The sequence below is a fragment of the Lissotriton vulgaris genome, chromosome 5, assembly GCF_964263255.1.
Source record: "Lissotriton vulgaris chromosome 5, aLisVul1.2, whole genome shotgun sequence".
NCBI classification, from domain to species: Eukaryota; Metazoa; Chordata; class Amphibia; order Caudata; family Salamandridae; genus Lissotriton; species Lissotriton vulgaris.
In genome coordinates, this window is record NC_141693.1 from 772,094,808 (window position 1) to 772,111,234 (window position 16,427).

The 16,427-nt window shown below is 42.8% G+C and overlaps 1 protein-coding gene across 10 annotated transcripts in view; it reads right to left on the minus strand.

Moving 5' to 3' along the window:
• PAX2 (paired box 2) overlaps window positions 1–16,427 on the minus strand; it is a 129,756-nt gene that overhangs the window by 67,181 nt on the left and 46,148 nt on the right. For all 10 annotated transcript variants that reach the window (XM_086922241.1, XM_086922239.1, XM_086922240.1 and 7 more), the window contains exons 4-5: window positions 16,315–16,400; window positions 10,452–10,571 (exon numbers count right to left, since the gene is read on the minus strand). In XM_086922241.1, the coding sequence (XP_086778367.1) occupies window positions 10,452–10,571; window positions 16,315–16,400 (206 nt within the window). The remainder of the gene's footprint in view (window positions 1–10,451; window positions 10,572–16,314; window positions 16,401–16,427) is intronic.

The window sequence follows — 16,427 nt, forward strand, 5'->3', positions numbered from 1 at the left end:
TAACGAGGCCGGAAGCGGGCGGATGGCATCCATCTTGGCTTCAGTAATCATCCGAATTAATGACCCTGAAGTTAAAGTTAGCCCTGATACTCGGGACAGCAGTACCAGAAGGGAAAGAGGCCCTCATTGTTTTCAGGCAGGCAGGAGGCGGGTCCGCTGCCGTGAAGTTCCCGAATGGAGATTGAATATGCAATTTTCTTTCACCTTGCCACGAGCTTCCCCTGGGCTGCGCCTGGCCTACAGCACATACAGACGAAAACCCTTATTTTCTCCATTTCTGCCTTATCCGGCCCTCCCACTTCCCTTTTAATTCTTTCCAGAAAATGACTTTCAAAATAGATTTTCATGTTTACAAACAAATACAAAGAGACTATAAAACGCAAAGGGTGTACCACACCCAGTGATTAAGGATTACGACAGGTGTCGTTGCTCAGCATTTTCTTATTTTTATTTTTTGAGTTTTGATGAGAACATTGGTTCACTTCTCGGCATTTACATTTGTTCTTTGCCCTCTTTGATGCAAATCACCCTGTAGTAGAGGGACAGGATGGTTCGGCAACAGTTTAAGGCCTCTGAATGGGAGGCTGAGCAGTGGCATTGGGCAGAGTGTCATGTGACTGACTCTTCCCCAGACCAACTCTCATTTCAAATCTCCTTTCAGAACTCAGAGCTTGCCATACAATAAGTCCTGTAGATGAAACTGCCTCTGTTTGGGGGTTCATTAGAGACCGAGGCTTCTGCTGAGGGCATCTGCCTGTTTTGAGAAGCGCCTTCCATGAACATAAAAAACGGAGACAAGGTAGATTGTTGAGCAGTAACTGAGCAGGCGCCGGCTCAGTAATGTCAGAAGACAAGAGCGGGACAGGAGAGAAGGACGCTTCGAAACATGTGAGAGACAGATTGTCCCTGCAAGTGCCAGGGGGAGGGATGCTGTTCGTACCACAGAGACAGACTCCTGAGAGTGATACGTTCAGACACTCAATGGTAGCTGTTCAATTGGGCGTAAACAAAAACGCATTCATTCAGTGGACTCGGGGCCCAGTGCACCAGAGATGAGCGCCTTGGCCCGGAGACAGGCATTTTATCCGGTTCGACACATGCTGGCAGCACTGCTTGCTTGCACCGTCTCTAGGTTCAGCTTACTCTAGATTGAAAAGGGCCAGTTTGATAGCTCTTATAAAATATAAAAGGGACCATGTGAGATGGACTTCAGGGCGAACAGTAGGAGGTGGGTGGGACTAGTTTACTCACAGTATACGTTTTGAAAAGCACTGAAAAGAACGATTCCCTACGCTGGACAGAACCACTTGTGCAAGAAACTGAGTAAACAAGAGGTCCAACACATGAATTTTGTCCGTCGATGAACCAAACCGTCAACTCGCAGGTTACTCACAGATTTCAAAGGCAGACCAGCCACAGAGTTAACCCACTAACTTTTCACATCCTACCCAGTTCCCCAATCTTAACTGCAACAATCCTCATAAACCATGCAACATGTGTCGCACTGTGACATGTAGACGTAGTATATTCCCTGAATGCCTTTTGCCTCCAGGGCTATTTTAAAGATATGTATGTGTATGTAGGTCTCAGAAGTGTGTTAGTGGATATCTATGTGTGAGCACGGGCACACCTGTGTTTCAGTACAAGACTAAAGCAATGAAGACTCCTACGCTGTGTACAAGCAGTACCTGCCACAGAAGCCTGCTTGGTAAGGCAATATCCCTAGTGCACCAACACTAGGTGGCAAGAAATTACAAGAGAAGGCATGAAAACACCTGTATGTTCAGGTGATAGGGAGCGCTCCAATGGGGAACTGCTATTTTGCCCGGAACACCCAAAAAACTTAAGCCATTTCTGCCTGCTTTGATAATCAAAAGACATTTATGTCCAGCACGTTCAATATTAAAACGTGTGATGCAAAAATAGTGAGAAACAGTCTGAGTTTTCCCAAGCAGTAACATGAAGGGACAGCCACTATGTCACAGGGAACGAGAGCACCAGGCACATGCTGACACAAAACATCGCAAGGGGAACACGCAGCAAGCAAAGAAATCACATGAGACTTGAGGCCTGGCATTTCGGGGAGAGAAGCAACGACTACTGTGACACCACTCTCTTAGAAACCTAGACCAAAAGTGCCTGGGGTAGTCCAAGCGATGGCTATGACACTAGCAGAGATAAACATTAACGGCACAGCCGAGGACAGTCTCAGTGCCACAGATCTGAGAACTACAAAACTGATGTGCCCTCATTCTTTTGTAGAGGCAGACGCTGCAGGCACGAGGAACAGGCAGGGAGACATATAGACCTGGTATTTCTTGCTTTTTTACCCTATTTACTTACAGCGGTGCAGCTTGCCCCTAAAGGAGGCATCATGTCTCATAAGAGAGGTATCACTTGTCAAAAGAGATAAGTTTAGGAGGGCCCAGTTCATCCTAATTGGTGCATTAAATGGAAATATAGACTACTGGTACACTCACCGACTAGAAAAGTGTGTATTTGCTCCTGAATAGTACCAGTACTCTACCACTGAATGCACTGTATTAGTGTTGAGAAGTGCAGGCACTCTCCCTTTCAAATTAAAGAAGTGCAGGTATTCAGTACCAGAAGGTAGCTGCCCATTTATAGCACTGATCCCAGTGCTTAATTTGTGAAAAATCATAAAAAGCCGGGCCAAGTAGTGGGACGAGGTGCTGCAGAACGTGGGTTCTGAATACCAAGGCTGCCTAGTGTTGATTCCAACTCAAGCCTCTTTCTTCAACATCCTTCACTTCCAATCTGTTTATCTATCTCTTGCAGATTTGGAATCATTCTTTTCTCACTGTATTTCTCAATGTTCTGCCTTTCTTTCTCTTGTTCTTCGTGAGTGTCATTATTGGAAGAGAAAGTGGCTCCATTTAGTACCAGGGAGTCAGTCCATGCACTACGTCCTAGGTAATGGTGAAAATTCTAAGAGAACAGCAGCCTGCCAAAAAGTCTTTCTAGCCCAATTCTCCGTTCTTTCGAGACCTTCTAGATGATGCCACTCACAGGGGATGTGTTCTTTAGAAAATGTTCCATTTTCCAAGTAACAGAGCATGTCAGTTTTATGAAGGGGGTACCTCCCAGTCTGTGTTATGTGTGTGAGACTAGCTATGGCAATAATTATGATAAGTACACAAACTGTGTTCATTGCTTTCTCTAGAGAATGTATTTCTCATTTTGAGTTCAAAAATTCTACTGACGACATGGTAGAAGGCAGAATCAAACCTCAGCAATAACATTGTGGGTATGCGTTTACCTTTTAATTAAACATCTATCCTTACATGTACATGAAAATGGCAATTTTTAGGTCTGCTGTTTGTAAAGACCTTTTGATTTTACTAAAATTATATGCTCAATAGTCTTAGTTACACCTCTTTCTAGCCGGTCCTCTTCATCCATTGATCTGTGTATAATTCACATTGTTCTTCTACCCACTACAGCATACAGCATGGGGCGATGTGTCAGGCCACTTCCCCCATTGGCTATCTTCCCTGTTAGAGACAGCATTCTGCTGTTTCACAAGGAACACATCCACACACAAAGTAGTTTTCTTCAGTGCCATGGTGTACTATGGCAATATGTGTGCTTTTTTTAAACCAAAAGATATTTTTTCTTTTAGCCAATGTTTGTTTTAGATTCGTGAGGGACCAGCAGCTTCTCCAGTAATACATTTTGGGCAAACTCCATGATAAAACAAAACAAGCGGTGACACAGCCAAAAGACTGGAAGCCAACAAAAGACCTACTGGCTTTGCCAATGATGGTTTCTACTGACTTTAATGCTGGCAAACAGCGTGCCTTTAAGTTCTCTCAATAAGGAAACAGATGCATAGAAAAACAGAATGAGTTAATCCAAGACGGCACGCTGCTCTTAAGTGGGGAACAAGGTCTCCATATGCCATAGTTATCTACACTGCCACTAGGCTTGATACATTTCAGAGAGGCATGTCAAATGTATATTCTTTATGAAGCATCCCTAAGAGTGAGAGAGTGTCAGCGAGAGAGAGCGCAATAGAGAGAGAGAGAGCGAGAGACAGACAGACAGACATTGGTGATAGATAAGAACATTTCTAGATACATTTGGCAACTGCCAGATAATAGTTTTAGAATACAAGCCCTGCAGGGATAGACATGGTTAAGGCACAAATAGGATCCACCCTGCTATAAGGGCAACATCCTATATTTGGCACAGGCTAGGTTTAACAACTCAATCACCATTTTAGCTCTAATGCCGATTACCTTTATCCCACAAATCATGAATTGGGAACTAGTAGACACTCTAAGAGGCAATAATGTCAAATAATGAAAGCACCAATGCCGACCGGAAGAAAATTCACACCAACACACTGCTTCCAGTGTGGGATATGGGCAAGCCTTCATTCAGATGGGTACTGCGGTATCAATCATCAGATCAATGCCAGAGTGAGCAACATTTTAGGTGACCATAATTTAGATATGAAAACCCTATACTTGTTTCAAATGGTGTAATATACCCTTAGAGCGCGACTTGGTGGGCTCTACCGGCCAAAGACCCGCTCCAGTGATAAAAGCCAGAGCCAAAGGCTTTGGCCTTTAACAAGGGAGTGGGCCTTTAATGGCTTGTAGAGCCTGCTATGGAGGGCTCTAAGGCTATTAGAGCATTCCACCCATAGAGGGCAGAATGTTCTAATTAGTAAAAACAAACGCCTCTCGTAGTCCAAGGGGGTTAACATCCCCTCGGACTCCAAGAGGCAGCTGTTGCTGTGAACAATGTGAAACAATGGAATGTTGGAGATTCTGGCTTCTACCAACCATTAGAAGCCCGGACCACTCCTTTCAAAGGAGCTCCCAACGTTCCAATGTTCTAATACCTCGGTATTGACTTCCAAAAAGACATCATAAATCATATTGTCTGATATATTCATCTTTGGCTAATGTTAAACCATATTCCCTCTCTTCCCCGATGGGTACTCTCATTCTGTCCAACCACTTTCCTGTTTCCATTTCGGTCTTCTCTATACCTCCACCGTCTCTTTCCTCCCTCATGTCACTCGGCTCACACTGTGAGGCGGATTGAGATTGGCAGAGGGCAGAGGACTCTTCCTCGCTTCACTGACAGATAGCTAAACAGTTTGAGATCGGCAAGGACTCTTGAGCACATTTCAGGGAGTGTAACAACAATTATGCTGACCCGGCTACACCTTCTTAGAGAACTCATTGTTGAGATCAAACCCAGGGGGTGATTGTCAAACATGACAGGCTGGGCACATGGCTCACAGAAGCAGAGCAGTAGCTGAGAGATTAACAGAAGATGTGTTCTGGGAACATCAAGAAGAATATTTCTGCTCATATAGTCTTTACCAAAGGTAAACACTGCTGAAATAGCATTACATCCTCTGTGTACTACAAACGCACTAGAATCTGCTGCTAGCAAAAGAAAGACATCCTGGCTGAAAATGGTCTTGCCTGCAGTTAACCTAGGGCTCCACTCCACACACTGTTGCTGTGAGGTGGAACGTACCTTTTGTTCTGCATGCTGGAGGAATCCGAACAGGACGTGGGTAGTTCTCCAAAGGGAGATAGTGGAAACTTCTGTTATTTAACTGTTTGAGTGCTTTGTAGCATCTCCCCTGTGGATTTATTATTGACTTGACATGAAGTATGGATCATAAGGTTATCCTAATCATATTATGAAGGTTATTTTTGTGTTCAACAATACGAGGAAGCAGCGCTATCGACTGTGACTTAATGTGTCTGTTCCAGGCATTTTGTATACAATCTGCAGTTGGAAAACGCAGATTCTTGCAGGGTTTTCAGGGCTTTCTCATACTTTCATGCTCACTGTGTGTATGAAATAGCTACTATTGAGTTTATAGGAGCTCCTCTTATGGACATGTGCTGCAAGACTCTGTTTGCTGTGATTGGGAGAGAATGGGAGAAAGGGATTGGCAGAGGGTCCAGAAGACAGAGAGAAAATTGGGTCTTTATGGCGACACCTGAAAACAAGCATTGGTAATGCATCGGTTTCGCCTATGGAAATGATTAAAGAGCTGTTTTCATCAATTATTATCTGAGAGAAGGATCAAGCTCCCTGACAGATAACACGAGAAAGGAGAGGATGTGGTGCAGAGGCCAGAGCTGTTGACTCGAGAGCTTGAGATCCCGGTTCAAGTCTCGGGGCGGCACGCAACATCCTGTGATTCTTTGCAAATCACTTAATCTCTCCAGGTGATAAATTGTTATATAAATATGCTGCAAGAGTAAAAACGTTATGAAAATATAGTTCCACCACAACGGATGTTAACAATATTTCAGTGGTGGGAAACTGATAAGAGAAGCACATGAGGAACAAGCATTGGTAAATGCAGTAAAATCTGCTACAGCCATCAGAAATGGAGGAAAGGTAAGTGGCACGCACAGGAACCATTGAGAAATCAGGAAAGAGAGGAGGTGGGATTTAATTAATATTAAAAACAATAGATTTCTCAGGCACAGTGCAAGGGCTGTGCAGGTGAAACCTAAAAAGATAGCACTAGGAGAAGCGGGGGGTCATCTTGGTATCAGTATTGTTAATAAGCACTCATACACTGTGACATAAATGAGAAGAGGTGAAGGGATACCGGATGGGAGAGAAAGTAATTGTCAAGAAAGTTGAGAAAAGCACCCAAAGAACTATGTGATCAAAACGACAAAAGAAAACAAAAAGCGTGGTAAAAAATTCACCATAAAAGACTCCCATCAGGGTGGATTTATCAACTTGGTAACCATCAATCATTAAGAAAAATACGAGGGCATGAGTTTGAGGTAAAGGTTTCACCAGAACGGGAATGCACCAGTGAGCGCTTTATCCACATCATATGCAGTGCACAGGAAATGTCAGCATCAGCAGCAGCCTGATATTTTTATATGCACTGAAATGGCTGCAGTGGGGATTCTCCTCTTCCTGGCATCATCAAAATGACAAAGATGGTGATTTCCAGGAGTAGAGAGGGGAGGGGGTATTTTCATCTCTGTGTACAATCAGGAAGTGTCATTCTGGTTATAATCAATTCCTTAAACAAAATGGAGTTAGAGAGTGCATTGTTTTACATGCAGGAAGAAAAAGCCTAGGCATGTGTCTTCTCGTGGTGGCTAAGCAAAGCCATACAATGTGTTGTATTGCCTAATCTTCTGTTCCCGTGATTATGGCAGCCATCTTGTACTCTCCGCCCAGCTTTATATGGTAACGTTTCAATGCACTGTGAATTGTTCCCTTTATATCACAAAAAGGCAGGCAATTGACCAAAAAGTCAAGGTACACCTTTGCAGTATAACCTTTTCGATTTACTCTCCACCCTGTGCTCCTGGTCCCTCTCCCTTGAAATAAATGTAAAATGTATATATGCCAGGGGCTTGGTAGGCCATGTCAAGATGCAGGCAATCATTAAAAATAGCATGCTGAGCCTTCCGCATCACAGGAGAAACAAAGGCTCACAGGGAGAGAATTCTGCTTTTGCACCCTGTGTAGCCCTGCAGGATAAGACCCCATTGTCCACTGCCGTAGCCGTACTGTGCATCACTCTGGCTGCCTTCACCGACCAGGGAGTTTGGCTACATCATCTTGACACATAATTATCTCCCCTCTTCTTAATCATCCCTGCTGCTCCTACTGTCTAATGCAAGCAACAGCAGCAGCAGCAAAGATGACACTGAAAGAGAAATCGCAGAGGGTGTATAGAGAGCTAGTGAAGGGGAATTGAATGTTCAGCAGGGAAAGGGCAGTGTGAGGCAGTAAAAAAGACAGCACGAGGAAAAGCCGTCAAGACAGAAAGTTCAAGTAAAAGACCAAAAAAGATAATAAAAAAATATAACGGAAAAAAAGGAAATCGTTGAACATTACAGAATTTGCAGTGCGCGGAAAATACAGAAAATGAATGCGAGATATACTACACCTCAAAAATAAAAGACAAAAGGGGTAAGTGAAAAAGAGAAAAATAAAAAAAGAGGAAAATAAAAAAAACAGAAAAGGTGATTCTTTATTAAAGTATGGCCGGGAATAAGATACAACGCAAGAGTTCAAGCAGAACAGAAGGTAGTCTAAGGAACACATAGACAGGAAAGATAAATAAAAACACTGAAACAACAGGGTGATGAAAAAACAAAAAGCAATAAAAAAGTCTGAGAAGTGAAAGTTCAAGAAAAAGCTTAATAATCCTAGGGTTAAACTACAAAACAGAGAGCCCATGTTAAAGATCATAAAAAAACTGGCCCAGTAGACCAATACGACGGCCATAAATGACAATGAAGGAAACAGACCTATATAGAGGCAGTACAAGGAAAATAGCAGAAAATTGCATTTCAAGAAAAGAGCAGAAAAGCCAGTTCAAGTAAAAAGTAGCGATCAAAAACCTTGAAAAATGGCAGTCAAGGCGAAAGACAGAAAAAAACTGCCCACTGAGAATGCAGAAAGACAATAATATGAAAAAACTTAAAGGACAATACAAAACAAAGTCTGAGAAAAAGATGTTAAAGAGATTCCAAGAATTACATAGTAAACAAAATGTCTAATCAAAATACCATGGTGCAAAGGGTGAAAATAATTTGTGTAAAAGACAAAAAAGATATAATTCTATCAAAGGACAAAAAATTAGATAGTTCAGGGAAAGGAGAGAACATTTGATGGCTTAGGGAAAAGACCAACATAAAATAATCCAATCAAAAGATAGAAAAACACACAGGTCAATTAAAATACTTAATAAGGAATGAAGAGTAGCATTGAAAACGACATTGCCCTAAAAAAGACTGACATTCCTGAGAAAAGACCCAAACAAGATATAGTCAAAGAAAAATAAACCCCTGCAATATTGTAGAACAAAATGGCAAGTCAATGAAAACTCTAAAAATTACAGTCCTAAAATAAAACTGAAAAAAGGACAGTGAAAGCACAGTAGTGAAAGACAATCCAATGAAAATGTCAAGTGCGGCACAAGGAAAATGTGGCAAATTCAAGAAAAAAAGCAAAATAAACTGTCCTACCGAAAGCTAGAAAAAAAAGCCAGTTCATGTCAAAGACCAACCTACGAAAAGAATGGAAAAACCCTCAGAAGCAGAGTACTTGAGAAAGAAGAGCAAGGCAAATATCCAAAAAGAGAGTCAAATGAAAAAAAAGTGTGGAAAGACATAATGCTGTGAAAATGCCCCAAAGAGCAAAGCACAGATATATTTAAGTACAGAGAACAATGACGGAAAGCACACAAAATAGAATTGTTGTGTCTTTTTCTCTAAGCCATCAACTGGTTGGCTACTTTTGAATCCAAACAATTTCATGTTATAGTGACTAAGCCAATAGTCTATAACCACCCTTTTAAATGTACAGTATAAAATATAAATTGCCTGGGAGCACCCTGCCTCCCGCTCAACCCCACCCCATCCCGCTGAAGCTTTGTATCGAAACAATTTATCATAGAAACAAAGCTCTCCAAAAGCTGGGCCTCATGGGCGTCTGGGTGGCACTGGCAGAATCATGTGTCCGTTTTCTATTTCACCAGCTGGATTTGGCATTTATGTATAGCACGGCTCGGTTTATCGTTAATCCTATGCTAACCCTATGCCTCTCACGTCTTTGAATCGTTTTGTAGTGAATTAATCCTAAACTGAAAACATTAACTGCTAAACAAGGGACATTTAGCCTGATAAGGGCACATGTAAGTCATGTAGGATAGGATCCATGCTTTATATTTAGGATATTCAGATTAGAAAACTTTAAATGCAATGCATCTGAAAGGCTGTCATTTACATAGACACCATGCTATACTGAAAGTCTAGCACGGCCTCAGGTTCATATATCTATGTTTCACACCTCCTGGGAGCTAATGGAAGATAGTGAGCTTTTTACAAAACTATGCACATATTCACAAAAGCACACAAAATATTATGACATTGACCTTCTGCTATCTTGTGTGAAACAGAATGTGAAGGAAAACCCAAAGCAATGTGAAATACTAGCAGGAAAGGGGTTCGATGAGAATATGCCTGCTTTAGGGCCATTTTCTGCTTACGCTCAACACAGTCTCTGTTGAGACATCACTTTTATGCAAATAAAACAGAATATCGCCAGAGCTCTCACGCACTTGTAGGGATAACCTAGCTTGCCCACAGTTCAGTTCTAGGGCACAGGCTGCCTCTGAGTTTGGTTACAGTTCGTTCCAGCAGAGAACAGTGTTAAGTTAGCTCCACCGGTGGGTGCCCCGGCCCTGCCCCCTGATCAGGTGTCTGGAAACAGGACACTGTCATTAAAGACTCGGGAAGAAGAACCTCCCAGGCAGCAGTATGGTGCGTGGAACCAGCCCTTGCTGCTAAAAATGATCTGGCCTCAGAGCAGCTGGAATGCCGGAGCCTGAAATCAGAGCCTGTTCACAGGTGACAAAGGATAAAAAAAAAGGAAGGGTGAGGTTCGCTCTTCTGCCCTACCTTCATCGCGTTTCCTCTTCTCGCCGTTGGATCGCGGGATGCCCAGGATACCGTTAATGGAGTAGGAGCCCACTGGATCGTTGGCGGCGCTGGATACGGGAGGGGACGCTGTGTTGGGAACTGGACAAAATGAAAAAGGGAAAAAAAAAGATGGCCATGAGGTGAGCAGCATACCACTAGCGGCAGTACGCCTCCCTGAACATTGCATTACTCAGGTTATCCCACCGTAGGATGGTTCCACCCCGTACCGTACATGAGGATACTGACAGTGCATCTACTCAGGCCCAGCGGCCTTCCCGCGTGCACTACACTCCTGTAGATCTATGAGTGAGTTAACAAGAAGTCTGTACCGTAGTCTGCACAGGATGTTAACTTGCAAGAGATCATGTTATGAAAAGTGCACCATCGTTACATTGTGCCCCATTTACCACACTGATCTTCAACTGTGACTTTAAAAGTGACATTCATGAAATCACCTATAACTATCCAATCACTTTATATGTATGGTCATTATTGTGGACTGTGCATTAAGCATGGGGGGGTTCTTTTTTTTTTTAAGAATGTTGTGTCACCAGTTACGACACAGACAAAGAAAGCAGTTCAGTCCGTGTTTACCAGACTGGACAAACCTACCCACAATGTGGCTGCAAGTGGACGGATCTGCAATATGAATCTTTTACATTAGTTAACCCCTTCGATGCTCATGACGGAACGGTTCCGTCATGAGCATTGGTCGAGCTGTGCTCATGACGGAACCGTTCCGTCATGACCGCACCCATTTTCATTAGGGCTCAGCACTGGCGGTAATTCTGCACCACACGGATGAGGTTAATCTATCTGGCAGTTAATCTATCAAATATATCATAGACCGACCAATGCGGTTTGCAGATCCTTGATGCCATAGTTTATGTTTGGAGGACTGTGGCAATATTGGTGGCTCTATGATAAAATATATCCGTGGTGACGTCATCAATGATGTCATGAATGATGCAACTTGCAACACCAAGCATGAGATCATGTATGATGCAATGAAGTAGTTCCTGAGATCACGTGATGTCTGTGGCTCCGCCCAATTGTCCACGTGGGCTGATTAGTTAAAGCTGCAACTTCACCATTTCTTTAGTTTGTAGATATTGCTAAAGACCTCCTGATATTGCATTTTCGAAATTAATCTAGAGATATATTCTTCTCTTGGCCAAAACATAACAAAGGGGCTGGTGACGAGCAGTAAGCCACACATATGAAGGATGAAGAATCAGAGGTTTGTAAACTTTAGTGGCATTACTAAATCACATTACAATAAAATGACACAATCCTCGTTTGGCTGTACTGTCAAGAAAATTCTGTCAGATCATGCCAGTTCTGAGAGATCTTCAATACTACCCTCACCAGCAACGAGCAAGCTACCATTTTGCACTGTCACAATTGAACAAACCGACATAACTTAGCCAATCTCTTCCCTATTTGAAGTGACAAAACAGGACTCAGAATTCAAAAATACCTGCAGCTCACAGTAACTAAACTCAAAACCTCTCTTGCACAGAGAGTCTTCTCTGGAGCTGCGACCTTTGCTTGGATCTCTTTCCCTCTTGAACTAAAAATAAATTCACCCTTCTGACATCACAAAAAGACCCAGAATGCACCTCCTTCTCCACTATCTGAATGAATTTGCTCTCCTCCATTTTAGAATAAACTACACATTTTGTGTCCTCCTAATCTCTATCAATTTCCTGTTTCTTAACAAATTTCAGGAACTGCTATCAAAAGCATTGCAATATCCTTAAGAAAGGTGATGTTTGTGATCTACTCCATTAAGTTTCTTGGAAGGTGCTTTAATTCTCCTTTTGAGGCTGATTCGCTACATAAAGGTGTTAAATAAATAAAAAGTATATCCTAATTCCATTACTTTATATGAAACAATGTTTTTTAAATGCTCACAGTGATTGAAAATGGATAATTCATCAGATTCCCCAATGTCTTCAATCAGTACTTATGAGGCACCTATCTTGCTTCAAAGGTATCAGGGTACTGAGCACGTTGGATTAATCATTTGAAAACCATTGCTGAATGTGAAAGATTACATCCTATTCAGGTAATACTTATTTGAATTTTATTACCATTGATGCATGAGAAACATAGTGTCCTAGTCAGGTAATACTTTAGTACCTTTATAACTGTTGTTGAAACCAAAAACATAGCATCCTATTCAAGTAATGCTTTCTGTGCCCTTTTTATGTGTTGCTGAAGTTGCTCAATGTTAGACATAGTATGTAATTCCAGTAATACTTCTGTAACATTTATAACTATTGCTGAACATGAACCATAGCAGCCAGTCCGGGTAATACGTCTGCAACCTTTATAACAATTGCTGAACATGAATCATTCCATTCCATTCAGGTAATGCTTCTATCAACTTTAAGTGAAAACAAACAATAGCCTTTTACCACAGTCAATCAGAGACATCTATCTACTATTGATGACTTGCTTTTTTATGCTGGCGGTCAGTAGCGGCTGCCCCGAGGGGTGCCAGGGCGTCAACGCCCTGCCCACTCTGCCACTTCTGCTTGGCATCCTACAGCTTTTACTCGAAAGCAACCCATCTCTCTGATCGTGTGTTTGCATATAAACGCTGTAATACTATCTTGCCTGCAGAAGAGGGCTGAAATGTCTGTGTTGCTTATGTGTCAGGTGGGGGCTGCTACAGCACGGCATCACACAGACACAGTACATATTCGACATACTGCACTAGTGCCACGCAGTGGAGCCTGTCAGATAATGAAGCTTCAGGGCTTGTCAATCACATGACCTTTTGCCCTATAAGAGGTTGGAATAGACAAAAAAGGCCTACCTCAGTACTTTCAGCACTATTCCAGCTTCTGATCGGGTGGAAGCTTGTGGCCTCTGGTGTGCTGCAGAAGGACTAGGGAGTCGAAAATCATGTGCCTGCCACAGATATGTTGTCGTGTTTAAAAGCCTGACTGTGTGCCAGGGAGTGCATGTGTATACCTGTGTGACTGTCTTTGTGTGCATGCCTGCAACTATGTGTTTATGTATGTCTGCTTGTATTCCTGAGTGCTTGTTTAGGTGTGTGTGTGGGAGGGTGGGATCTGAATGCCTGGCCCTGGGGTTGACAAGGCCCGAGGCAGAGGGCTGTATAGTGTTTTTGCACTTCTAGGCGCCCCACCACTTCCATAATTCCCATACCTCCCCTGCTGGAGGTCCAGGCATCTTTTGTGGTGGGCTGAAATTTCAAAGACTTCCTAAACACACTCCGAATGTTCTAGTAACTAGTCATCTGTACTGTTTGTTGAATGAAACCTGCATCTAGCTACAAATATAAGTGGCACGTGCTCATCTCCATCATGAATGCCAATAGTTTTAGGGGTACAAAGTCATGAAACTCTCTGCCTCCTCGAAAGAGACAGTGAGAGAAAGACAGAAGGGTGTAAGAGGAACAAGATCAAGAGAAAGAGAGGAAGAGATATTGAAAGAGATCGGGAGTGGGAGAGAGATACATAAGGAGGTTTGAGAAGCATAGAGACAGACAGCAAAGGCTGAATGAATGAGGAGCAGAGAGTGAGAATGCAACAAAGAGTGAGGGTGACACAATGAGAAAAAGAGAGTGAAGGAGAAGGTCATGCAGAGAGTGAGAGAAAAAGAGCAACAGATCTGTCAAACTACACTCTCCTACCCATCACAACAATTTAATGCGAGATCAAGACATTGACAAATTGACTAGACCGATAAACCACCACCAACCACTAAGGAAAACATAACCGCGCAACAGTGAGAAAATAAAAAAAAGTTCAAGAGGAGATACTTCCTACAAAAAAAGAATGTAGCTTGTTTGATGAAGACAATGGCTGTTCCCTGGGGGTGCAACATGATATTATAGGGTGTAAAAACTCACATGCACCCTCCTAGCCTGGGGAAGAAAGACCCAATGCTGGAAGGGCCCAGTGGCATCTGCATCGTTTTTTTAAATCACTACAGCAACAATTACTTTTTTCAATTAAGTCTCCTACATTGTGCCTCCCCCCCCCACCCGAGATTAGCAGTGTAAATTTGCTAGACCAAATTAAAAGGGACTTGTTGCCTGAGTGCAATAAACAGTGCTGTGCATGTTACACTGAGTTTGATGCCCAGGGCGCTTTGTTTAAGAAGCCCTACTACTGCAAAACATAGCCGCTGATCTACTGCGTAAAAGATCACAGCACGAAGCCAATTACTGGGTTTTCCTAGTATGGTCAGACCTATTTTATAAAGTATCCACAGACATTTTTGAGGGGGGAGTCTGGCTCTCGTGACTATTGAGAACAGAGCTTTGCGGCCACTACAGTAGAATAAAGCACTGTACAATATTAATATACAATGGAATATTACATTACCTCCTCCCTACGCAGCTCTTCCAGCGATACATCCCATCTCCTATAGTCCATTCCACAGTTAGAAAGACAACTTACTCCTCATTTGCTTTACCAAATATGGTGCTTTCTCTACCCTAACCTTATTATAATAAGAACCGTCAAAAACAGTAAGCCTATCTTTGTTTTTGTTTTTTCAGGGGCACCTTTGGACTCGAGCATACAGTAGGAAGAGCACAGACTGTAAATACTGTTCTTAGTCTGCCAGACACATAATCGGCCGTAAAGCCAGCAATTGTACCATTTGCTTTGTTGTGAAAATACATACATACATACAGAAGCCATCTGTCATCCATCTACGTTCACTGTTCTGTTCAACAGTCATTCACATCTTGGTTCAGCCACCCGCAACATTCAGCACTGGGCAATGGTTCAGCCCACTTCAGCTATTGGCTGTCTTCCAGTATGAGTGACAGCATTTTTCATGATCTCGTGTGCTCATCTTCCATAAAAGGAATGGACACCAGTGCCAGAGCTTAGATGGCCGGAACTCATATATATATATATATGGCATGTTTGAAAAAAACTAAAACATTTACTTGTTTGCCAAGTCCAGCCATATTGGCTTTTCCAACGGTTGTTTCATCTGGCTGGACAGACATGCTGTTGCAGAGACTGTAAACACTGCCCTATTTGTACCATGTGCTTTGGGCAGAATGCACACATGTTCAGCTACCATAACCGCTGTACTGTTTGTTTCATCTGCTTTGTGCTCGTAGAGTCTATTTGATGTTTGTGAGTTTGAAACATGTTGCATACTTGTGTTTTGTTGCACCCATTGTAAGCCCTAATACAAATTTATTATTAAAAAAAAAGCACAAACTGTAGACAGAACTACTGTTTTGTGTGTCTTTTGTAGTCGGCTAAGCACACACAGAGTGGGAGGGGCACTACATCGGTGTACTTCCTTTTTGGTTGAATGTAGCCTGTTTCAACTTCCTGTCACATGACCACCCCAAGAAACCCCTTCTTATTACCTTGTGGTTAGACTAAAAGGATCAGGAACACTCTTTGGCGCCAGGGTGCAGTAGCAGGGCTCACTGTACCTGTGAGAGCAGTGTCCCCTATGCCCAACGGCCTCCTCTGTGCACAGGTCATATGCAGGTTAAGAGCCATGACCTCGCAAGTCACAGACAAGCACAGCAGCCATAGAAGCGCTTTCTTTAGCCAGTTAATAGGTTAACATGTGTAAAGTGTAGAGCACACTTACACAGTTGCCTCGTGCATGAAATTCCGTACCCTATAGTTTATTCTGAGATGTAAACTATTAGCTATATAGCTACATTCCCCATGTCAAAAGTGTCACATGGACAAATATGGCGACCGCTGTTCTGCTGCAGGGCTCACTGTTCTGCTGCATGGCTAGCACATTTAAAAGTGCAAACAAGCCGCCTTTCATGCCGAACTCTGCCAAATCTTACTTTTTGTGTGCTCCTTACCAATGGTGTGGCCAGGCGCGCTGACTGGGGTGCCGCTCCCATCGGGCGTTGGGTGGAAGGGCTGCTGAACTTTCGTTCTGATGATCCTACAAAAGGAATGAGAAGAACAGGTT